This window comes from Eulemur rufifrons, chromosome 12 (genome assembly GCF_041146395.1).
Source record: "Eulemur rufifrons isolate Redbay chromosome 12, OSU_ERuf_1, whole genome shotgun sequence".
Taxonomy (NCBI): domain Eukaryota; kingdom Metazoa; phylum Chordata; class Mammalia; order Primates; family Lemuridae; genus Eulemur; species Eulemur rufifrons.
The window spans coordinates 3,541,968-3,566,098 of NC_090994.1; the positions used below are offsets into that span (position 1 = coordinate 3,541,968).

Below are 24,131 nucleotides of genomic sequence, written 5' to 3' on the forward strand. Positions count from 1 at the left end.
AAAACCAGATGAACAGAATAGCCGTCTAAAATGGAGCGGAGGAGATAAGAGACATTGAACCATAGCCCCCTTCCCAGTTGCAAAAGATGTAAAACATCATAAATAAACAAAAACACTCTTGTGCCTTCTAGAGAAAATCCTCCCTGGGCCGCAGCTCTGGGAAGAAGGGAGTCAAGTCCCACCTCGCAGGGCGCCAGGGGGGTTCCCTCTTGGGGTTCCCCCCAGCCCAACTCCCCGTCCTCGGGTCTGCAAGTCGGGGGCCCCAGAAATGCAGCACAATTGTATCACCCAAAGGTGGTTACGGAACAGAGCGGCATTTTTTATGTGGCTTAATAACCCCTCTGGTGTATGATAATATCATGCTTGGGCAAAAAGCATTTAAGCCCACTTACGGTTTGCATTTTCTTACTTCTTATAAAAGATCGAAAATAAGTCCCCCTGTGCTGTCAGGAGGGGCCACCTCCGCCCGCTCGGGCACCCCCGCTGGAGTCGCGATTAGGCCAAGACTCTCTGCATTGTACTCGGGAGAACGGCGCACAGTCAGACCGCGTTCTAAGTGGAGAAGGTGCTCGGCGCCCTCCCCCTGAATAAAAGGGGGAGCTTTTACCCTAAGGACAGCGGTGTGTAATTAGCCACGCATTTGTGCTGGATGAATAGTAAGTGCCCCCATTTTATTGTCAATGAAATAATGATTCCTGGGGCCCTCAGCGTGGTGGAAGGACCAGCCACACTCAGCGGCCTCCCTCCCTTCTGGCAACTTCCCCTGGGAAGGCAGGACGGCTCCGCCCAGAGTAAGAATGGCGGCGGGGTGGGGGGGGGGTGCGGATTGTGGGCAGATGAAGCAGCGGAGGCCCCAAATTAAAGAGCTGGAAGGAGCAAACCCGAGTGCACAATCCTGTGCTTCCAACCCGCCCGAGGCTGCGGTTCGCATCCTCTCAGTCCCCCGTGGTTTTGCTGGGCTGGGGCTGAGGGAGTGCTGTTTAAATGGTATCACTGGCTTCTTTTTTTTTTTTTCCATGTTATTTTTTTTTTATTTCAGCATATTACAGCGCTACAGATGTTTAGGTTACATGCATTGCCTTTGGCCTACCCGAGTCAGAGCTTCAAGCGTGTGCATCCCCCAGACGGTGCACACCGCACCCATGAGGTGTGAATATACCATCCCCTCCGCCCCCTCGCATCTGCCCTACACCTTTTGGAAAGACTCTTGTAGACACTGGCTTCCTTTTGTACTTAGAAAATTCCCAGCTTCCCTTTTGTCACCCATCTGGGTGGGGCCACAGGACAGAGGCTCTGCCCGAAGGGGCAATCTCGAGTTTCTCTTGGGGTTTCATCCTTCACCAGACGTGTGCTGTGCGCTCGGCCACAGGCCAGGGCCGTGTCTGGTCTCTGGCCTTCAGCGAGCCCACCCGACAGCAGCCCGTGGGCGGCCGGCTGGGGAGTCACGGTGAGCTCTTTCCGGAAGGCAGAGCCATTGGCGCCTCTGGACTCACGGCTCCCACTGTCACTCAGGCCACCACCTCCTCTTGCCTGGAACGTCGCCAATAGGCAGTTGGCCGCCACGCGGCCTCCAGCATCCGGGCTGGTTGACGCACCAAAGGCAGAGCGATCTTCTTAATTGGCAAATTAGATCTTGCTGCTTCGCTGTTTAAATCTTATCGGTGGCTTCCATTTGTGCTGATTGATAGAAAAATCCCAACTTCTGCTGGGCTTGGTCAGCTCCCTGCCCTCCCCTCCGCCTGTGCTCTCCTCACTCTCCCCTGCTCCTGGGCCCTCGCCCTCACCTCCGCGCTGGTTCCTCCTGGCCCAGTTCTGGCCCGTTTAACCTGGGCTCCCTCTCTCTCATGGTTCCTTTTCTTGAAAGCTCTTACTGTCTGTTCACTTGTTTCTTTGTTGACTTTTTACTTCCTTGCTCCTGCTGGAATGCAGGCCACCCCCCAGGCTCCTAGAGTCATTCTGGCCTCTTAATCGTCGCAATCTGCCCGTAGCCTGCGTGTGTTGAGGCAGGAACAGTGAGCGGCTGCCAGCGAGAGAGGGAATGAGAAGTCGGCCTGGGCACTCTGAGGCTGTCAGGCCTCGGTGTCAGACCTGAGGCTCTGGTCCTCTGTGACCTTGGGCACATCCTTTGTCCGTTTCCTTATCTATAAATTGGGAGTGACACCTCCGGGGCCCAACTGCCTTCAGGATCAAACAAGATGACACTCGGGAGTGGCAGCCGGGCTGACCCAGGGTAGAAATTCGATGAGTTTTCATTTTCTTCCTCTCTTGTGGCGGCGCGGGAGTCTTCCTGATCAAAGGAAAGGCCTCCGCTCTCGCTCTTGCTTTAATCATTTTCCTTCTTGCCTTTGGGGAACTCATGCATCACACACACACACACACACACACGCACACGCACACCCCAGACTGGGGCGCAGTCTGCCCAGGGGAATGCCACAGTGACGCCTGAGGTCTGTGGGTTAACGGGCCTGGAGGGCTCCCTTGACGTCCCCGAGGAGACCGTACCTGTGCCCGCCTGCTGTACCTGAACCCGGCTGCCGAGGGGAAGACCTCCGTGTGCTTCCCTGATTGCAGCTTCAACGGGGCAGGCTGAAGACAGAGATGGGCAGGGTGGGGTAGGGTGAGACAAGCACGGTGCTGGTGTGGATTTTAAGGGGGCTGTCACCAGCCCAGGGGGGACCCCAAAAGCGAGCACCACCTTAGAGTCTGCACCTTGGGCATCTCATTGCCTCACCCCACTTCCAGCTCTGGTTGCAGAAACAGGTTTGGAAGGAGCCGTCGACAACCATCTCCCACCCGTTCTCGGGTTCCTCCCAGAGCGTCGCTGCCGTCAGAACAGGGGAAAGAGCCCCGGTCATGTCCGTTCCAGGGACGGTCATTCCTGTGTCTCTTCCCCCTGTCTTCTCTGATGCTGGGTGTTACGGACTGAACACCCAGCATCATTTGTGTCCCCTGAGGTTCCTGTGTTGAAGCCCCAACCCCCACTGGGATGGCATTGGGAGGAGGGGCTTTGGGGAAGTGATAGGTTTAGATGAGGTCGTGAGGGTGGCACCCCAGTGATGGGATTAGTGTCCTTACAAGAAGAGGAGGGAACACCAGGAAGTTGGTTCTCTCTCCACCACGTGAGGACATGGCAAGAAGGTGGCCGCCTGCAAGGAGGAAGACGTCCCTCGCCCCTAACCAAATCTGTTAGCAGCTTGATCCTGGACTTCCCCGACTGCAGGGTTGCGAGAAATAGCTGCCTGTTGCTTCAGCCACCCAGACCATGGTGTTTTGTTACAGCGGCCAGAGCTGATTAAGACGCTGGGCAAAGCCTGTATCCCTGTAACACCCACCCATCGCCCCTCCGTGCCCTCCAGGGTCGTAGATAACCAGCGTCCCTCTCTACGTGGTGAGCAGAGGGCACCCCGTTCCTCCTCCACTTGTGTGGTCTCCAGGCCGGGCCTCGCTGTAGAGTGGGGTGGGGGGCCCTGGAGAGACCCTGTGACCAGGAGGAGGCGTCTGCCACGTGGGGGGTTCGGGGAAAGCCACGTGAGCCATCATTATCTCTGCGTGAGCTCACGTCCAGGGGGAGACCTGCGCAGCACACAGACGCCCAGAGCGACCCAGGAGGGCGGTCAAAGCCCAGAGTGTCGGCACCCAGGGGTCGCAGGCGCCCTGAAGGGGTCCCCAGTCTGCAGGTGGGCTGGGCCTGTTCTCAGGCTCGATGCCTCCCTGCTGACATGCAGAGGTAGCTTCGGCACAAAGGATGAGACCACTCCCCACCGCGGCGGCATCACTCCAGGCCTTGCTGCTGCTCCCCCAGAGCCCGGGGACAGTTGCGATGACAGCGCTGGTTCCTGACACTTCCGTTCTGTCTGTTTCCTCTCTCGGAGGCCCTCGAAATCTGAGTTGGACTTTCCCATCAAATGATGAGCTCACAGGTTCCTCTGCGGGACGGAGAAGGGGGAGTGAGCAGCTCCGTTTTAAAGATGAGAAAATGCGGGCGATGCGGGCACTGCCCGTGCCAGCGGGGACCCCGGCTGAGTCCGGGCTCTTGGCCTGTTTCCTCGCCTGCGAAAGGAGAGTGTCGGCGTGGGTGACGGTCACAGGCGTTCCCACCCCCCGCTTCTCTGACTTCTGCCCTGATGGGTGCCGGCATGCTGTGTCCCAAGTGGTGACACCTCCTTAAACGGCCCGCCTTGCCGGGAGGCGTCCAGCTGTCAGGACGACCCTGCCCGGAGTCACTGGACGTGGGCCCTCGGGGAGAACGGCAGCGCCCACCAGGCAGCCCATTGTCACTTTCGATTTAGCCAAATGAAGCACAGTGAAACCCAGGATGAACGTCCTAATCCCATAATTACATCAGTGGCGGCTCCAAAGAGCCAGCAGGGCCCCCGAGTTCCAGCGCCGGGTCCTCTGTTTCCCATGCTCTGCACAGATGGCAAGTATAGAACATTCCTTTTCCAGGTGACTTGGCTTGGTTGTCATCCAGGTGGGAACTGGAACCTCGTGGAAGAGCTTGTAGAGTCCGCTCGGAGACTATTTTGAGAATTCAGCAGTTAGATAAAGAACAGTAAGAGCTGTCCAGATTTTCTAACCTGAGATGAATGAGGGAAACTGAGGCCCAGAGAGGGCAAGTGACTTACCCAAGGTTACACAGCACAAAACTAGGCCAACACACTCTCCTAGGCACATGGGTTTCTTCTTTTCCTTTCAGTTCAGTAGATTTAGAAAACATCAGAGTTTACCTACAAACCTAACGACAGTTCACTAAGTTGTTTTTTTTTAACACGTTGGTTCAGTGTCATTTAGAGATTAGGTTCATTTGTTGCCTCCTAATGTGGTTTTAGTGCAAGTCCTTGGACCAAAACCAACTGCATCTGCGTGGAGTCCCCAGTCCTGGGTGTGGCTTGTTCTGAGGAGGGAGGGAGAGCCCCCCGGCCCCTGGCGAGCCCTGTCCTCCCACTGCAGTGGCACTGGGTGGCCGGGAGGGGTTGGGTCACCCTGCCAGAAGTGGGACTGGGCAGCAGAGCAGCACGTCGGGGACTCCTGGCGGGCAGATTCTCCATCTGTCCTGCGGTCCCCTCTCGTTGTCCTTCCTGTTGGTGACTGTACCAGTTTACAGGTGAGGCGATGGAGGCTCGAGGTGTCTACATGACTCTTGCCATCCCGGGGCTGCTCAGTGGGGATGACAGAAACGACCTGGACCCGTGGTCCCCACCCAGGGCTGCTGGCACAGGGCGGGTGCTCTCTGCTCCCAGCCTGCTCCTGGAAGGAGCTTGTGCTGCCTCTGCCCTGGCAGCCCGGGGAGCTGCAGCCCTTCTGCGCTTGGCCTGGGCGGGAGGTGCCCGTGCCACGCTGGCTGCAGCAGGCGCTGGGGAGCAGGGGGCCCCACCGGGCAGGCTGCACCGGGTGGCAGGAGGGGAAGGGGGTGGAGTCCCAGCCTCCCCTTCCATCCGTCCTACCGCGCACATATTCCTGCCTGGAACGAACGGAGAAGCCGGGCCACCCCAGTCCTGACCTCAGAGCTCTCCGGCGCAGCCCCATGGGCTACTTTTCTCCAGGAGGAGCCAGTGGGGGCCGTGTGGGAGGTGCCGTGAGCACAGCCTGTGGCTGCCCGAGTCCAGGCAGGCGTGGCGGGGAGGGCGCTGATGGCCTGCACGGCTGCGCTCCCGCTCGGAGTCTGCGGTGCTGCTCAGACTCCTCCTCCTCCTGGAATCTTCCGTGGCCCCCAACTGAGGTTAGGAGCTCCCTCCTCTGTGCTCTGAGCCACTCATGCTTTGAGGGACAGCATGTTCCTTGGCTCTGTGCCCTTGGATGAGTTACCTAACACTGCTTGCCTCAGTTTCCTCATCCGTAACGTGGGGATAACAGCAGACGTGCTGCGTTCGGCGCCTGTCAGAGCACTGGGGGTGTCGCCCGCTGGCCTGGAGCTCCTTCCGGGTGGGGCCCACCCCAGCTCCGTGCCCGGCACACTCTTCTCAGGTGACTGTCCTCAGAACGGTTGTGCTCTCCTGGCTGCAGGAGCCACAGCTTGGAGCCCTGGGGAGGGGACGGGGCCCAGGGCCGGTCACAGCACTTCCAGCCCTGCCTCTGCGGCTGCCGGACCCTGCTCTCCACCCTGAGCAGGACAGAGTCAGAGACCACCTTGCGGGGACCTTAAGGGGACAAGGAAAGGGTGATGCAGGTGTCTGTGAAGGGGTCAGGGGAGAGGAGAGGGCACAGGAACAGAGACCAAGCAAACCGGACGCCGCGTGGTGCCATGTGCCACGAACCCACCGTAAGTCACACGTGTGTCTGATGCCAGCGGCACAGCAGATGGTCCCCGACTTTTGATGATTAAACTTACAATTTTTTGATTTTATGATGGTGCCAAAGCGACACACATTCAGTAGAAACTGTCACCCCATTGTAAGTCATGAGCGGCTGTCTGATTTACCGTGAGGTTACTTCCCGATAAACCCTTCCTTAAGTCAAAAAATCGGGGGTCGAACTATCAGACGTTGGGGACCATCTATAATTGTATTCTTTGTCATTTTCCTTACTCTCATCTGCCGTGGGGCTGGCGGGACGGGCTCCGAAAGGGACGCTTCACTTCTGTTCCCTGTGTCTGCCTGCCCGGTAGGTAACCCGGCAGGGATCTTAACCCCCCGGGGGGACGCCGCTTCCCAGCCCCGGCCCGGGGTAGAGCTGGCCCAGGGCCCTGGGACCCTCATCCAGGGCACTGCTGCCACGGGGGTTGGAGGCAGAGCTGGTCACCACAATCGGCCCTTGTCCCCGCAGGTGGCGGAGCAGTGACAGAGGGTCTGTGGACTGCCCCGTAGGACTCGCGATGGGGAGGGACTCAGAACGGATCATTCAGCTCTCTGTTTCACCGGCAGGGAGGCTGGCGTCGGGTGTGGAGGGTGATTTGTCCCAGGCCCTGGAGCTGCCACTGCAGACGCAGCCCTCGGCCAGGTGCTCAGCCCAGGGCTTGTCCCGCCTTCTCCGGGGTCTCCAGAAGCAAACAGAGACGCTGTCGGGAGAGCAGCGGGACATGGGGCTCACTCTGCAGGGGCCGTGGTCCTTGTGCCCCCCTGCGTCTGACTCCGGGGAGCCTCCCGGGGAGGCTGGGCCACCCAGGGCACCCAGCAGTGTGGGCTCCGAGCTGTGGAAATGTCACTGGCCACCCAGGCTGGGGCTGTGCAAACTGCACTAAATGCCACCTTCTATTTCTGTCTCTAGCCCGTGTCCCAGGAAGGCCCCAGGCAGCAGCACGCATGCACCTGTCTGGCTTCCCAGACCAGGGCTGGGCTGGGCTGCGGCTGCGCTCCTGGCGGGGTAGGCCGGGTCCTGCCAGTGGCCACCGAGCTGGAAAGGTCTCTGGGCAGCAGGCCAGGCCCTCCCAGGTCTGCGGAGTCAGCCCAGGCCAGGGCTGAGAGCTCACCTGGTCCCAACTGCCCGTCTCACTGAGAAGGAAACTCGGGGGAGGAACTTCCCCACGGCCACACAGCCAGGACAGATGGCAGCAGCCCCAGCAGGAAACCCTGGAGGCCAGGGTCAAGTCCATCGGTGGCTGTCATGTGGGTTCCTTGGTCCAACGGCAGCGTTCACGGCTGGCCGAGGGTTTGAGACCCTGAATGATAAACACAGAGTTGCTGCAGTGATGTCACCGGGAGAAGCCTGCTGGCAGGAGTCTTTAGCTCTGATTTGGGTGAGGGCGAAGTGGCTTTCCCATTGTAGGCATGGCAGTGGTGACAACCAGCGATGGGCGTGTCTTGCCCGGTTGGAAGGCGCATGTGCTGGCTGGAGGGAGGGATCGGAGGCAGTCACTGCGTTCCTTCAGGGCTGGGGGCCGAGGCTGGGCTGGGGGGTGAAGCTTAGGGGCAAGAGAGGAGGGAGAGGGGGCACAGCACAGGCCCCCCAAGCCACTGGGGCACCATCCGGCTCTCAGGTGCCCGGCAGAGATGTGGGCTGGGCCAGAGCCTGGGGAAGGGGGAGGCTTTGCTCACCCCTGCCCTGGGAGCTCGGAATAGAGACATATGAACTTTCTAGAGTTCAAGGATTTTATTAACAGGTTGCCCAGTGTGTTCATGTATTCATCAGATGAACATCGAATGTCTAACAAGTAGCAGTTCGTGTACCTTGCATCGGAGATACTAATACAAAGATAAACAAAAAACCCAGAACTTGGTCTCTGTCCTTTGGGAGCTTTTATACTAGGGAACGAAAGGCATTTCTCCAACACGTGGGTTTGCCAAGCCGTGTTGATCTCTTCGATGAAGCTTTTTGCAACGTCCTGGAGAAAGGGGCAGAGGCCCGGCCCGACTCTGCTGGTGGGGAAGTGAGGCTGGGGCTTGGGGTTGGGGCCCTGCGACACTCAGGGAGGTCTGGTCCCAGGCCAGGGCTCGGGCCGCCCGCGATCTTGCCCCGACATCCAGAAAGACTACTTGGCGACACCTCCTGCAGCCGCCCCTGTTCCCTGAAGCTTGGGGTGCCTCCCCTGCCATTTCCCCCGGGCCCCTGGAGAGAAATGCCATTTCACGCGTGCTCTCTCAGATGTGCGCCCCGAGCCCGCCACCATCGCTCAGCTGATGTCAGGGACGTTGGAGAGAAGGCTAAAAATAGCCCCGGTTTGACGTGCTGCGCTCAGGGGCTGAGCTGGCGGCGGCCCCTCCACCTTTCCTCTGTGCAGCTGGAGTGCGTGTGGGGGGACGTAGGGGGTTTTCCAGGGCCAGCCAGGCTGGGGAAGGTTCTGGAGCCCGTTTTCATGCTCAGAGACCATGAATGGGAGGCTGCGGCCCCCGTCGGGGCTGCCCTGGTGCACTGTTACCAGCTGTGCAGGCTTGGAGGGCCTCGAGCCACCCAGACCTTGCATTTAGGGTGGCTTTGAGGGAGTCTGAAGGTGGGACTTGGGCTTGGTGATGGGTGCACTGCCCTGTGTGTGACAAACTGCCGGAGCTGAGAGCGCTCCTGCCAGGTCAGTGGGTCCAACCCTGTCCTCTGTGAGCTGTGAGTATTTGACAGCCCCAGTAGGTTTGTTTCTGTGTTCAATTGTCCAGGGAGGGTCCCCATGTCATGAGGCAGGGAGGAAAGGCCCCCTCCCCAAACGCCTCCCCCCTGAGGTACCCCTGGCAGTCACCGAGCCCCCCTCACCTCCTCCCTGGGTGTCTGAGAGGCCCAGTCACTGTGGCAGTTGGGACCAGAGCTGCATCCTCACGTGGCCCCAGCCACAGCCTCCCGTTCCTACAGAGCCAATTGCCTGGGGGTCCAGGGCCAGAAGGACCCCATCAGCTGGGAGCTGATGGCATGGAATAGCGCAAGGGAAGGGGCTGCCCTTCCAGCAGATTTCTGGTGGAAAGAATCAGTGAGTCTGGGGCCCCAGCCAGCAGGGGGACAGAGCAGTTTGCTGACAATAGGCTCGCTGGCTCATTGCAAAGGGGAAGCCTGTGATAGCTCAAGGCATGGCCTGTCACTCACTGTGTACAAGTTCCCTGTGTCCTGGATACATGACACTGCCGCTGACCAACACAGGCTCCTTGGCGGTGGGAAGTCCACGGCTGGCAAGACCCTGGGAGCCCCTTGAGGAGGGCGGGAGCTACATTGTGCGGTTTTGTACCAGCTCTGCTCCCAGGACAGACATCTACAGGTACCCGTGAAGAGCTAAAGTGAGAGACATCCTCTGCAGAACTCAGCCTTCCACCAGGGTTTGCCTTGACACTCAGGGGGTCATTTGATTTATATCTAAGAACTTTATTTTTTGGAACTTTAAATTAGTTCCATTTAAATTATGATATATATTTTTAAAAATTTTAATTTCCAATTGTTCATTAAAGTTTGTAGCAATGCAATTGATTTTTATATGCTGACCCTGTATGGTGAGACTTTGATGAATTTACTAATTAGCTCTATGAGCTTTTTTGTGGATTCCTCAGGGTTTTCAATCTAGACAATCACATCATTTACAAATAGGAACAGGTTTACTTCTTCCTTTGCCATGTATTTATATTTTCTGTATTTGTTTCTTTTTCTTGCCTTATTACACCAGCCAGGATTTCTAGTATGATGCTGAATAGGGGTGGTGAGAGTCGACAATCATAGCTTTGTTCCTGATCTTAAGACAAAAGCTCTCAGTCTTTTATCATCAAGTATGATATTAACTGTGGGTTTTTGTGAATGTCCTTCATCTACATCAGGTTAAGGAAGTTGCCTTCTATTTCTAGTTTTCTGAGAGTTTTTTTTTTTTTATCCTGAATAGGTATCAAATTCTTTCATTCTTTTTTCTGTATCAATTGATGTGATGTGTGATTATTAATGTCATAGGTTACACTGATTAATTACCCCAAGATAAACCCCGGTTGGCTCTGGTGCATCATTCTTTCTATATATTACTGGATTTGATGTGCTAATATTTTGTTGAGGATTTTTACATCTGTGCTTATGACAGTTATTGTCTGTAGTTGTATTTTCTTGGACCGCGTTTATCTGGCTTTAGTATCAGAGTAACGCTGGCCTCATAAAATGAATGGGCAAGCATCCCTTCCTTTTCATTTTCCAGAAAAGAGTGTGTAGAGTTGGTTCTGTTTCAACTTTAAGAGTTTGATAGAATTTACTATTTTTTTATTTTTTTATTTTTTTGTTTCAGAGTATTATGGGGGTACAAATGCTTTGGTTACGTAAATTGCCTTTGCACCGCCTGAGTCAGAGCTGGAAGCGTGCCCATCCCCTAGATAGCATGCACAGAATTTACTATTTTTTTAAAAAGGGGTTCTCTAAGCTTCAGGCCCCACAAACCTGGACTCACCCCTGTTTGGGGCTTTGAGTGTGGGTTGTTCTCTGCAGTCAGAGGTTTCAACACGCTGTTTCTGAGAGTGTCATAAGAAGCCGCCGGGGACTGTAGGCCCAGGTAGGCGAACCTGTTCAGCCTCCTGCCCCTTGCAGAAATCACTTATTTTCTGCCCCAGCCAGTCTTGGGCAGAGCCACAGTGAACTCCCACGGGGCAGCATAGTTTGGGCCTGAACCACGGCTGACTGTGTGGCTTTGGGGAAGTCACTTAGCCTCTCTGAACCTCAGATAAGCTAACAGGAAATGGAAGATGACAACTGTGTCTCCCTCAAAGTGCTAATATAAAAATGAAAACACACTCAGAGGACTAGAGAGTCCTCCTGGAGGCAGAGGATGAAGAGCTTTAAACAATCCCACGGCTTACACAGTAAGGGGAGGAGATGGAACTGGGAGGACATAAGCAGAGCGGACTGAAGGCAACACAGGAGGACAGCACCACAGGGAGCAGTGACAGCTGCCATCTGTGTAGCGGCTTCTGGTCCCCGGCCTGTCCTCGCAGGCGTTGCCTTATCTGAGGCCCCCGCGACCCCCTGGGGGGGTGCAGTTGCATGCATTCATTTGTCCGGCGTGTGCTAGACCCCACTCTGGACCTGGCATTGTATGGATAAGGACACTAAGGCTCAGAGAGGTCAGGGGATGTCCCCCAAGGTAACACAGCCATGTGGCAGAACTGGAAGGGAGCCCGGGTATTTGGGGCAGACTGTGCTTTTCCACTGCTGTGCAAGTTGGACGAAGCTCAGAGGTGGGGGACAGACGCTCCACCTCCGAGAGGTGAGTGGGCAGGAGCGGAGCGCACGGGCCCCGACGCCAGGCTGCTCAGCCCCTCGTGCAGCTGGGCAGAGTGAGGGACGTGCCTCCCCCCCACCCCCCCAACCCCCAGCTTCTGTCTGCTGTCGGCACAGTGAGGCCGATACTGCACCTACCCACAGGGCTGTTATGAGCAGAGCAGCGCCCGGCACGTGTGAGTGCCACACAAACCTTAGGGTTAGTGTTTGTGAAGATGCCAGGCCATCCCTTGTGCTCTGTGAAGCCACTCACGTAAAGAGGGACGGAATTACAAGATGCTGGTGGGAGCCTGCAGACCCTGCTCCCTCCTGTGCCGGTGAACACCCAGGGCCCAGCCTCGGAGGTGACTTGCTCAGGGTCATGCCGTGGTGCAGACCACAGGCCAGCCCCAGCTCTCTGGGAGAGCACACACGGCCTCGTGCATTGCATGATCCCGTGCTCCCGAGGGAAGGCTGGCGTGACAGCAGGTGACACAAACAGTGGAAGCATAGCCAGGAGGAGAGGGATGGGTGTCTCCTCTCCGGAGCTGCCTTCCTGGGGGAGGTGAGCTTCCCGGAACCTGCCGGGGGCGGGGAGAAGGGGTGGGCTTTGGAGGAGCAGCAGCCAGTCTTGTGTCTGCCGCCTTCCCCTCCCAACTGGCACCTCTGGGCCTGCACCCCGCATTGTCGCACAGGAGGGCGCAGGCCTGCAGGCATGAGATCACCGCGAGCAGCCTCCGGCGACGCTGAGGGTCTGGCGCCACCGTGCGGCCATGGGCTGAGGCTGTCTCTGCAGAAGGGACCAGAGGCCCAGCAGCAAGGGGCAGCTGGGAGGGTGGCCTCTGAGTCACCCAGACTAACTCTGGGTTTTACATGCAGGAAACTCAGATCCTCCGGGGGTGGGGGAGGGTGTCCTGGCACAGGGGTTAGAGGGCAGGCAGCGGAAGCCAGGGGAAATTGGGAGGAGGAGGAGGAACCCCAGAGCCTGGGGACAGCAGCAGCAGTGTGTTCGTGATGCCCGGAGCCTCCTGCAGCGGGGCAGGGCTTTGGGCGAGTTGTAGGCAGCAAACGAGGTCAGGGTACGGCCCGGTCCTGGCCCCGGCTCTGCCCCACAGGCTCTGAGTGGCTGAGGCTGGGGACGCTCTAGCATCGGGGTCCTCACCTATAAAGCCCAGACCTCATTATATTCCAAACCAGTACCCCTCGGTCGTCTGCTGGGGACCCAAGGACTTAAGGCTAGAAGGGGAGGTGCAGGAGGCAGAAGGGGGCGGGAATCCTGAGCTGGACCCTGACTTGGCTCCTGCCCTGGTGGGGACACTGCAGGCACGGGTGACCCTGAGGCCTGCTATCCAGACTCAGCTCTGATGCAACCCTGGTGCACTCCGGGCCCCGGCAGCTGTTTGCCAATCGGCTCAGGGAGGTGAGGCCCCGGCTTTGCCCACTCCCACCCTGGGACGCTCCCACAGAGGAGATGCGAGACCGGCTTCTCCTGGAGGCAATCTAGCTGAGTCCGCGTGTTCTGGGCTCATTGTCTTCCTTTGGCTTGGCCTTTGTGGGCAGAGGGGCTCGCGGCTCAGGGAAGATGGAGGTTAGAGGGGTAGAATCCTGGCAGGGCAGACCTAGGTGAACCTGAGCGTTGGTATTACCAGCCTGGGACCCAGATGGATAGGCTGAGTTCTGCTCATATAATTTCTCAGGCAGCTGGACCACTTGTGAGGCTAGAAAAAGCAGAGCCTGTGGCCTGAGTGTACCCCTGAGAGTATAGATTTGTGGTCTGGTTCCTGGTATGAGTCTATGGCCTGTGGTATTGTGAGCTGCAGGTGCCATATGTGGGGAGAGCTGAGTTTTGGGTCACAGGGGCCACCTCTGATCCGCCAGGTGCACAGCTGTTCCGGATGCCTCAGCCAGCACACCCTTGTCCCCTGATGCTCTGCCTTCCCCAGCTGCCATCACACCAGACCAGTGGGCCCTGTCACCCACCCTCCATTCAGGGTCTGACCACCCCCAGCCTCGCTCAACTACTGGTGACAATGTCTGCTTATGGGGCCCCTCAGCCGCGGTTACTGTTGCCACCACCTCTCCCAGGAGGCCCTTCCCTTCCGGCCCCAAATTTGACACTACTCCGCTCACCTTCCTCCCTTTCTCCTTCAGCTTCCTCCCACTTCTCTCTTTCTCCTCCCCTCCTGTCTATCTCTGTCTGTGTCTCTCTATCTCTCTCTGTGTCTCTCTTAGTCTATCTCTCTCCTCTCTCTGTCTCCCCCTCTCTACTGACCCTGTATCTTTACGATCAGGTACAACAGCCTTCCTCCCTTTCCTGAGCCTCGTCCCTGGTTCCTTGACTTTGTGAATTCACAGACAGGGGCCCAGAGCGAGGCCACACCTTGTGGGAAGTGACGGAACCTGGAACAGAACCAGAATTTGGTGCTTTGCTTTACCTCAAGCCTCAGTTTCTCTACGTGTTAAATGGTGATAACCGGACCTGCCCCAGGGGTGTGCCGGGGACCCCACGAGATGGCACACCTGGCAGTACCTGGCCCGGGGCCCGGCACACCTGAACCTTCTCCCACGTCCCTCCCTGATGGAGCCTCTGGGAACTTCGGAGTGCAGGTGGGGGGTGCCACGCAGGCAGCTCTTGGCTTTAGGGGGACAGCAGGGGACCTTCGGCAGCCCTCACCGCCGCTGCGCTGTCTGAGCTCTGTCCCGTCTCTCTCGGCAGGTATATCCGCACCATGTACCTGGGGATTCAGAGCCAGCGGCGGAAGGAACACCAGCGACGCTTCTACTGGGCTATGATGTACGAATATGCAGACGTCAACATGCTGCGCCTCCTCGAGACCTTCCTGGAGAGCGCCCCCCAACTGGTGCTACAGCTCTGCATAATGATCCAGAAGAACAGCGCCGAGACGCTGCCCTGTGAGTCCCCGCGCCCACCGCGACACCCCCAGGGCCCGCCCTCCGCCTGGGGACCTCTGTGGGTGCCTCCCGGTGCCTGGCACGTGCTGTGGGTACCGCCGTCCTGACCCTGAGTCCTCAGGACGCCCAGCCCCTACGGTGCCGCCGTGGCCCACCCCGCACACAACAGTGGCACGGGCGTTTCCCGGGCACCCGTGTGCGACCCTTTGCTCATGTGAGCGGAGCAGAGCGAGGGCCCTGGGTCCCCCAGTCAGGCACACCTATGGGACGGGGAGCCGAGGCCTAGAGATAGCGGGTGACAAGGCGGAATCGCTTCGGCAGCCACAGTGGCTTTAGGCATTAAACTGCGGTGCTCTGGCTTCAAAGCAAGCTCGTGTAGAAGCTCAGGCAGAAGCCCCGTCTGCAAAGCCGGTGGAAGCAGCTCTGCTGGCGCTCTAGCAGGGGAGGGAAGGGCTGGGCACGGCGACACGTGGGGAGACATCTGGGGGGATGTTATGGGAAGAAGACTCGCCGCAGGGGGTGAGGGAGCCACAGGGAGAGGTTGTCCACTCAACAGGTGAGGGACCTTCCATGCGGCAATGCACGGACTGCCTTGGGAGGTAGTGAGTTTCTCGTCACTAGGGACATTCAAGCAGAGAAGTTGCTGAAGGGACTCAGCCCAGAGGTTCCCGAGGGCGTGGTGAGCACGTGCGATCAGGGTAGCAAGGTGGCTGGGGCCGGGGGTCTGCCGTCCGTGCCCAGTTCTTCCTGGCCGTGGGGCCTCCTGGTCTCCTGGGTTGCCACCTCCAGTCCCCAGCAGCCGTTAGTGCCACCGCGCTCACGAGCACCCGTCGGGCTCCCCACTGGGACCCCACGGCCAGCGCGACATCCTCTCCTTCCTTTTCCCAAGCTGGCTGGCCCTCTGCAGGCTGCAGTGCCCTCGGGCGCTTATGCAAAAATGAAGTTTAATCTTAGAAATCCAGGCGGAGAGGACTGAGCTGTTCAGGCTGGCGAGCTCCACGGCGGCACCCAGAGCCCGCAGACCCGGCTCTGAACCCGGCGGCTGCCAGCAGGCTCGCCCGTCCCGTGGGAGCTCGGCTATCTGGCGAGGCCTCCTGTCCCATCTGCTGAGCGAGGACAGCCCTCTCTGGAAGCGACCCAGCAGAAAAGGGGCCTCGGGGCTTCCCTGTCTGTCCCGGAGCGGGGGTGGCCGCAGACCTGCTGCTCCTACACGGGGGCAAGGAGAGGGGCTGCGGGCCCTTGGACTAAACGCAGGGGAAGCCGGGCCTGCGACCCGCTCTGAGCTGAGGCCCGGAGCCTCAGTCCCACTGCTGGACAGGCCTTCAGGAAGCGCGAGCTGCACCTGGGAGGCAGCCACACACACACACACACGCACACACGCACACACGCCCCGGAGCCTCGTGGATACCCCGTCTTCATCTGCTTGGCCACGGGAGCCCCTGCCTCACAGGACCTCGAGAAAGACGCCGTGTGAGCCATGGGCGGCGCAGCAGCTCAGCTGGCATCGTTTGTTCCCAGCGCAGAGAGACTCACTCCATGGTTGCTTCCGGAGCAAGACCAGCGTCCCAGGGATGTGTGTGGAACCGCATCCTTGCGCCACAAATCCAGCCTGGAAGGAGCCCTCGTGGAAGTGAGACCCCCCCGCGCAGCAGCCCCTAGTGCAAGGATGAGGAGCCCAGTGACCGGGCAGTGTTGGGTGCCGAGAGCTCCCTCCTGCCCAGTGGAGCCCCCGCACCCCACCTGCCCTCGGCCCCCCAGGGCTGCTGCTCCCCAGCCCGGGGCAACGATGCTTTCGCGGGCAGATTTGCAGGCTCTGTGGAGGGACACCTTTCTCTCCCATCTGAGGCCTTATTTTTCTCAAAACCACCCTTGGGGAAGGAGCTGGCACGGACAAGGGGTCACACTGCGTGCCCAGAGGGCGGGTGAGCATCCCCCGAAGTTTGTCTGGAGCGCAGAGTAGGTGTCTCCTGAAACAGGGTCTGTGGTTAAATACGCTTGGGAATTGCCGGGCTAGACAAAGGTCAATGGCAATCTTTGCCATTGGGTTGTGGATCCCCAAGCCGAGGAAGAGGCCTGCAGCGTTATCGGGGTTTACAGGAGTGAAGGGCGCTGGTCATCTCTGAGCACAGGCTGCCTTGCGGGGCCTGGCGTCTTTCTCCCACTTCTACCAGTGCGTCCTCGTCACCAGAACATTGTGCTTTGCGAGTGGAGGCCTTCGTCCTCGTTTCCCGTGAACGGCTGCAGGAAATGTACAAGCTATACAGAAAATCAGTTTACCTGTCAGAAACTGGAAGGGGAGAGCGAAAGTTAGTGGACTTGGAAGGGACCTGTGGGTAGCACGGCCTCTCAGCCACACGCGTGCTTGGAGGGTGGCAGCGAGGAAGCTGGGCGCGACGCACCCCTGGTACCTGGCAGCGGTCTGACTGTGGCAAGTCACTGAGCCTTCCTGTTCCTCGGTTTTGTCATCTCTAGAATGGGGATGATATCAGTGGCCACCACAAAGTGTGGTGATGAGCATAAAACAACAGGACAGATGTCACGTGCCTTGTACGGTGTCTGCTGTTGGTGGTGGTGGCGCTTTTATTCGAGACGTACTTTCGGAACCGGACTCCAGGCTCTGCTAGTGAGAGCGTGGCTAACCGACCTTGCTTGCGTGGGCTTTGTGATGACCTCTGTCCGCTTGGTACCGTCAGTGCTAGGAGCTGGTTATAAGATCACTGATACTACCACTGTCGTGTTAATAGAGAGTTGTCCAGCGATTTGCCCAATGCCATCTCCCCCTCTTGCCATCTCCCCACCCGCTAGTCCTCACCAATCGCTCGGTTAACAGAACAGATATTTAGCTTGCAAGATGAATGGGTCCCCAGCATCCCCGTAAATACAGACTTAAGCAAAGTAATAATAACATACCATACAATTATTATGCCAGAGTTCTTTGGACATTCCAGTGGGCTCTTCCTTACGGCTGATGTCTTCAAAGTTTAAATAAAGATAAAAATACAGATATAAAGGGAGCACATAATTCTGACACGTCCCATTTACGCCGTGTGAGTCTTGTGTCTGCTCAGGCTTTGCTGGAGTTCTGGGCTGTGACGGGGTTTGCAAAATAGTCTGGTGTCATAGGCAGAGTCACAGGGCTGTGTGCAAATCCCAGCGCCACCCTGTGTCGACTTTATGACATGAGGCGAGTTCATTTCCTAACCGGATTTTCTCATCTGTAAAGTGGGTGTAATAACTGCTTTTTTGGATTGTTGGGAAGGTCCGGTGAGCTACACACACACCTTCACAGCACGTGCCTAGCTTATTATGGGTACTTAGTACAGCCTGCTATCTAGCAAAGATGCATTAAGCCGGCACCACGCCATGTGCTGAGGAACAGGGAACACAACAGGCGTGGTCCACACCCTCACGAATCTTCATTTTCTTGCAGTAGATGGCACAAAGACAGTCAGATGACATGTGATAAGTGCTTTGCAGCAGACGCACATGGTGCTGGGACCAAGGATAACCGAGGTGGGGGCGGAGGGTGCCTACTTTAGGCAGGAGGTCAGGGAAAGCCTCTCCAGACAGCTGCCGTTCAGGCTGAGCATAAGTGCTGCGGCCTTCCAGGCAATGGGAGCAGGATGTACAAAGGCCCTGGGGTAGGAAGGGCCCGGATTCTTCCAGAAAGTGAAAAGGCCCAGCATGGCTGGAGCTTGGAGGAGGGAGCAGGGGGGAGAGAGAGGAGGGGAGGAAGGCAGGGGCCCCATTGGGAAGGGCCTGGTGGACCCCGAAAGCTTGGGCTTGTCCCAAGTACAGCCAGAAGGACCCGCAGGAAAACTGCAGGCTCAGACTCACTGCGCAGGGAGGAGAGCGAGGGCTGAGCCAGGAGCGCCCGGCGGAGGCTGCCGTGGCGGGCCAGGCGCGGGGCTCCGGGTTGGGAGTGTCGGCAAAGGACGCATTGCACAGATTTGAGGTCTGTTCTGGAGCGCGAACCAACACGACTCAGCAGGAGGGCTGTGGCCCTGTGAGAAAGGAGGGTGGCCGCTCGCTGGGTGTGTTGGAATGGAGGGAGGTCTGTGGGAGAATGGGTCTGGGGGAGGGATCAAGAGTTGGCTTCATCGCCTTTCCTTACTTCTGGGGTTTTCCGATGGTTCCGCGTCAATATCGGCAGGGCTGGGGTGGGGAACTTGCTCTACCACACAGTGCCTGCCTCAGCCTGTTCGGTTAAGCCCTCGGTGAGAAGTCGTCCCGCGCACGGGGCTCTGACAACCGCTTTCCCCCATCGTCAAACCCCACCCGCCCTGGGCCAGACATGCCGGGGATGTGTGTGCAAAGACAGCCACCCTTCAGGAGTGTACGGTCTGCTGCTGTAACAGGCGTTTGCACGGGTTCTCTGGGAGCACAGAGGAGGGAGTAATGAACTGTTTCTGGGGCATCACAGAGGAGGTAACATTTGATCTGGGTTTTGATGGATGAGTAGGAGCTTTCCCAAAGGAGACATCTGGGGGGCTCTTCAGGGAAGTGGAATTGCAAGTGCCAAGTGCCAAGGGGCAGAGGCCTGGGGTGTGTGGCAGGGAGTGTGGGCCATGGTGGTGGCGATGATGATGATGATGATGGTGATGATGCTGGGGAGCTCAGCTGTGCCTACTATGTGCCTAGCATAGTTCTAGGAACTGGGGACAGAGACAACAAGAAACAGACGGAAAACTCTGTTTTCGTGGAACTTCTGTTTCATGTAGAGAGAAACAGGCAGTAAGCAAATTTCATTTTACCTAGTTATTAGAAAGTGAAACACCCCGAGGAAACAACAAAGCCAGGAAGAGCTTGGAAGGGAAGCAGAGCAACAGGGAGAACGGGGAGGGCTCCCTGGGGTGAGCATGGGGCCCAGAGGTACAGCAGGGGAGGGGCAGAGATCTGGGGGAATGGGCCCCAGGAAGGAGGTAGCTGTTTAGTAGAGGGGAGGTATCATTGTTATTGAAAACTTATTAGAAATTAGCAGATGGCATGGTAAGAATGATTTAGAGCCGGGCATGGTGGCTCACACCTGCAGTCCCAGCTACTGAGGAGGCTGAGGCAGGAGGATCCCTTGAGCCCAGGAGTTTGAGGTTGCTGTGAGCTAGGCTGATGCCACGGCACTCTAGCCTGGGTGACAGAGTGAAACTCTGTCTCAAAAAAAAACCCAAAAAAAACAAACAAGGTTTTAACAACCTACTTTTAGCAGAACAGGGTTGAGCTCTGGTTTGCAGCATTTGCCAATTTCTGTGGTGTCAATATTCCCCCTCCATGCGGATTTCAAACCTGCAACCTGACATCACATTAGCCAGCCCCCAAAATTCCTGAACATCGAACAGTTGGCTCCGGCACACACTGATCCTGCCTCTGGGGAGGGAACCAGCATCAGGCTTAGCTCTCTCCCTTACCAGCCGTGTGACCTTGGGCACGTCACTCTGCATCTCGGAGCCTGGCTCGTAGAAGGCATCGTGATGTTTGTTTTCCTCCCTCCCGGTTGCCATGTAGGACACCGCCTTTGCAATATCAGTCCCTCGCTGTGTCTCGTGGGTGGAGGCGAGGACAGGAGACAGTTGGTTATGCTTAGAGAGGCGGTGGACGAAGCTGCCTTAGCTTTTTCTGGGAACATTTCCAAGAAGAGCCTGGACTTTTAAAAACATGTAGGAAGATAGGGGGAAGTTTGACAGATGGAAAGGGAAGAATTGCCGTCTAAAAGGAGCTCGATGTGGGGAAAATACAAAATAGGAATTTGAAGAGCAGATGGTGGAGTTCCCCCAAACGTTGGCTTCACCGAGGGGGCGGAGGGAGGCAGATGTTGTCCTTGGCACACAGGGAGGCAAGTGGCCGGCGGAGCCCGAGTCTTGTTTCTGTGCATCCACAGCGGCCCGGCGCTTGGGGTACTGTGCCGTGGAGATTAGGTGAGTTCAGTGTCAGTGCATGGCCGTGACCACAGCCAGGTGTCCTAACTGCAGGTTCTGTTTCCTCATCTGTAAGATGGGGTCAATGTGCTCTGTGGCAGGGCAGGGAATTTGGTGAGGAGAGCATTGCCAGTGGGATGGCGTGTAGGCCCCCAGTTGCATTTCATTCGGAAATTTTAAGAGAAAGGACCAAGAAAAGAGGCTCTAGATGGACAGAGAATGGCGCTAACTCGCGAGGAGTCAGGGGCGGATGCCGGGGAACCCTGGTTGGGAGGAGATTGTACGATGACGCTTGGCCAATGACTGGTTGCTCACCGGTGGATCTGGACAGACTCCAGTAACTATCGATCGTGTTTTATTTGGTCTAGTTACAAGTGTCAAGTAGGCAGCGTTAGAAATAAAATTGCTCTACGGCAATTCAAGTATCAGTTGGAACTAGGCACCTTCAAACTCTCTGGACATTTGCCTGCCGGGGGAGAAATGCAGGGGAGAGGGCAGAGGCCTTGAAAGCCTCCCCAAACCAGTGAGCAGAGGGGTCCCCGAAGCGTGAGCCCCACTGCTGTGCGATTTGGCGGGAAGCCAGAGAAGGTCAGGGCCGCACGAGTCGGGGTCTAAGAGAATGTTGAGCAGAGGTTGGCTGGAGAAAGGAACAGGGGTTGTAGAGAGGCTACAGGAGACCAGGACGAATGAAAAATGTGGCTGGTGAAATGGGTGGGATATCCCAGTGTCCTTGGTCATGGGGGCTTTAGGTGGCAGATAGGGGAGAAACTAAATGGAGGAAGGTTCAGGAACGGGCTCCTGGAGACCTGGGGTGGGTTGAGGAAAAGGCAGGAGAGTGAGTCCAGTGCCTTCTCGGGAGAACAGTGGAACTTGGGCAGTGCGTAAGCCGCTGGTCTTCACATTGGTGATCCCTTCTAGGGCTCCTCTGAGAGCACAGGCTACTGGTGACAGGGACACCAATGCTGGCTGCTTATCCGCATGCCACAGGGGCACGTGAGCGTGTGATTCCATAAGACGGGACACGCACGGGCCTGCCCACGGCAGATGTGGCCCCCACTGCCAGCCCCCGGCAGAGCACCCCACCCTCGGCATCACCTTGAGCTCTGGGAATCCCAAATGGGGTGGTGGGAACGAGAGCTAGCTCTCCAGAGCCCCCAGTGTAGGGAGCAGCGGCCCTCTCCAAGTGCGGTTCCTGACTCTGTGTTTCTTTCTCCCTCCTCCTTTAGATCACGTGTTGGGCGTCTCCTCAGCCGGCAGCCCCACTGTGCCCCGCGGTCGATGCCCAAGGTTTTGACTGTGTGGGTTTGTGTCTCTCGGCAGGTGTCTCCTCTGTGACCTCCCTGATGTCCCTGGCTTGGGTGCTAGCCTCCTATCACAAGCTGCTGCGGGACTCCAGGGACGACAAGAAGAGCATGAGCTACAGAGGGGCCCTCCTCCACCTCTTCTGGCGCCTCTTCACCATCTCATCCCGAGTGATCTCTTTTGCCCTCTTTGCTTCCATCTTCCAGCTCTACTTTGGGATCTTCGTGGTGGTCCACTGGTGCGCCATGGCCTTCTGGATCATCCATGGCGGGACCGACTTCTGCATGTCCAAGTGGGAGGAGATCCTCTTCAACATGGTGGTAGGGATTGTGTACATCTTCTGCTGGTTTAACGTCAAGGAAGGGCGGACTCGATATCGAATGTTTGCGTATTACACGATAGTCTTGACCGAGAATGCTGCCTTGACGCTCCTTTGGTATTTTTACAGAAACCCGGAGACCACTGACTCCTACGCGGTGCCAGCACTGTGTTGTGTCTTTATTAGCTTTGTGGCTGGGATCGCAGTGATGCTGTTATACTACGGCGTGCTGCATCCCATGGGGCCACGAGTTAAGATCTTGGCCAGCTCCTGTTGTGCCGAGCTGCTCTGGGGCATCCCTTTGCCCCCCGATGTTGAGCCCATGGCGCCTCAGACCCCTGGGTACCGGGGGACCCAGGTCACGCCCACCAGAGCTGTAACGGAACAACAGGAGGATCTCACGGCTGACACTTGCTTGCCCGTGTTCCAAGTGAGACCCATGGGGCCCCCTACCCCGACGGGGCGTCCTTACCCAGAAGGGCCCCTCATTAAGATTGACATGCCAAGAAAGAGATACCCGGCTTGGGATGCTCATTTTGTAGACAGGAGGCTGAGAAGGACTATTAACATTCTGCAGTATGTCACCCCGACCGCAGTAGGCATTCGATATCGAGACGGACCGCTCCTCTATGAGTTGCTGCAGTATGAGTCTTCTCTCTAAGAGCATCTTGACCCAAGTTGAGAAGGGGACCTTAAGTTTGGTTTGCGGTAAACACCGCTTGCAAGAAATATAACCCTCCCTTCCCCCAATACACAGAACCACCACCACCACCACCACCACCACCACCGCCACCACCACCAACACCACCACTCCAAAAACAAAAAAATTAATAAGTCACAACCCCTTCAGATAAGCTTTCTTTCCAGTCGCTGTATGTATACAAAGATATTCTCTATGTTTTGTAAGTAAAAACAAAAAGAAAACCTTTCTTTTGTTTTTTACACATAAGAAACAGTATTGAAAAAAAAAAATCCCACACTATGGTTTATAAGGTGGAGAGGGAGGAGCTGTCTCCACTCCAAAAGAAAAAAAATTTTATACCTTACACCAAGTGTAGATCATTTATGGGATTGGTGCTGATTGAAAGAACAAAACAAAACAAAACAAACACAAACAAACAAACAAACAAAACCTTCAACTGCCTTACGCCCTTAGGTGCTGAGTTTCATTAAGTACTGTCACGTTTTTCTCACACGAAACTCTCCGGTGACTTTTGCACCAGGAGAGGGAAAATTAAATAATCAAATGAAACAAATCTAGAAACCTAGAAATGAAACAAAAACCAACCAACGAATACAATACAAAGCAATTATTCTTCCTATCTGATTATTTGTATTGAAGAAAACAAATTTACCAAAAGCAAAGGCATAGAAACCTTCCCTCCTCAGTGTCCCTCCCTCCGCTCCTGCCCCTCCCAGAGCCTTCTAGGAGCTCAAGGGCTATTTGAAACTCAAATGGCTGTAAAAGCTGCTTGAAGGTGACTATGTGCCATTTTAGCATTCACCTAGCAAGAACCACATCTGTCCCCCGGTGAAAAGCAAAACAGAACAAAACAACAAAGCCACTCCAATAATTCGGTAAGGACGGGACATTCTAAAGGAAATCAAAGGAGATTTCCATATATGTAATCAAACAGAATCAGTAATAATAAAACTCAGCATAGTAGCAAAAAGAACGACATCAATTTAAAGGCACAATACTTAATCAGTGACTGGCAACAATGATTTGTTCCATCATTTTAAGGCTGGGAACGGTATACATCTATCATACATGATATTGTATAAGGCCTCTTCTGTTTCCATTTGGTGGGAAGCCTTAAATTGATCTGGAAAGAATTCTTCATTTTTCATTTGTGCTTTTTTTAAAAAGAAAATAACACAAAGAGGAAAACTAGAATATATATATATATGCACATATATACATATATATATATATAAAAAGTCAAATTGTAATAACTGACCCATTTCAAAGACTGTTTGGTGCTTTTGTCTTTCACCATTGTGGTTGGCTGAAAAACAATCAGCTCACTTGGTGCATCTGGGTTGAATGGGAACTTTTGTATGTGTCGTATGTGTGTGCTTGTGTGTGTGTGTATGTGTGTGTGTGCCCATAGCACACG

The 24,131-nt window shown here is 56.3% G+C and overlaps 1 protein-coding gene across 1 annotated transcript in view; it reads left to right on the plus strand.

Annotated features, from left to right (window-relative positions):
- The window catches only part of XKR6 (XK related 6), a 164,900-nt gene extending 142,228 nt beyond the window's left edge, over window positions 1-22,672 (plus strand). The window contains exons 2-3 of the mRNA XM_069485078.1: window positions 14,285-14,481; window positions 21,711-22,672. Coding sequence (XP_069341179.1) covers window positions 14,285-14,481; window positions 21,711-22,672 — 1,159 coding nt within the window. The remainder of the gene's footprint in view (window positions 1-14,284; window positions 14,482-21,710) is intronic.
- Window positions 22,673-24,131: the final 1,459 nt, after the last annotated feature.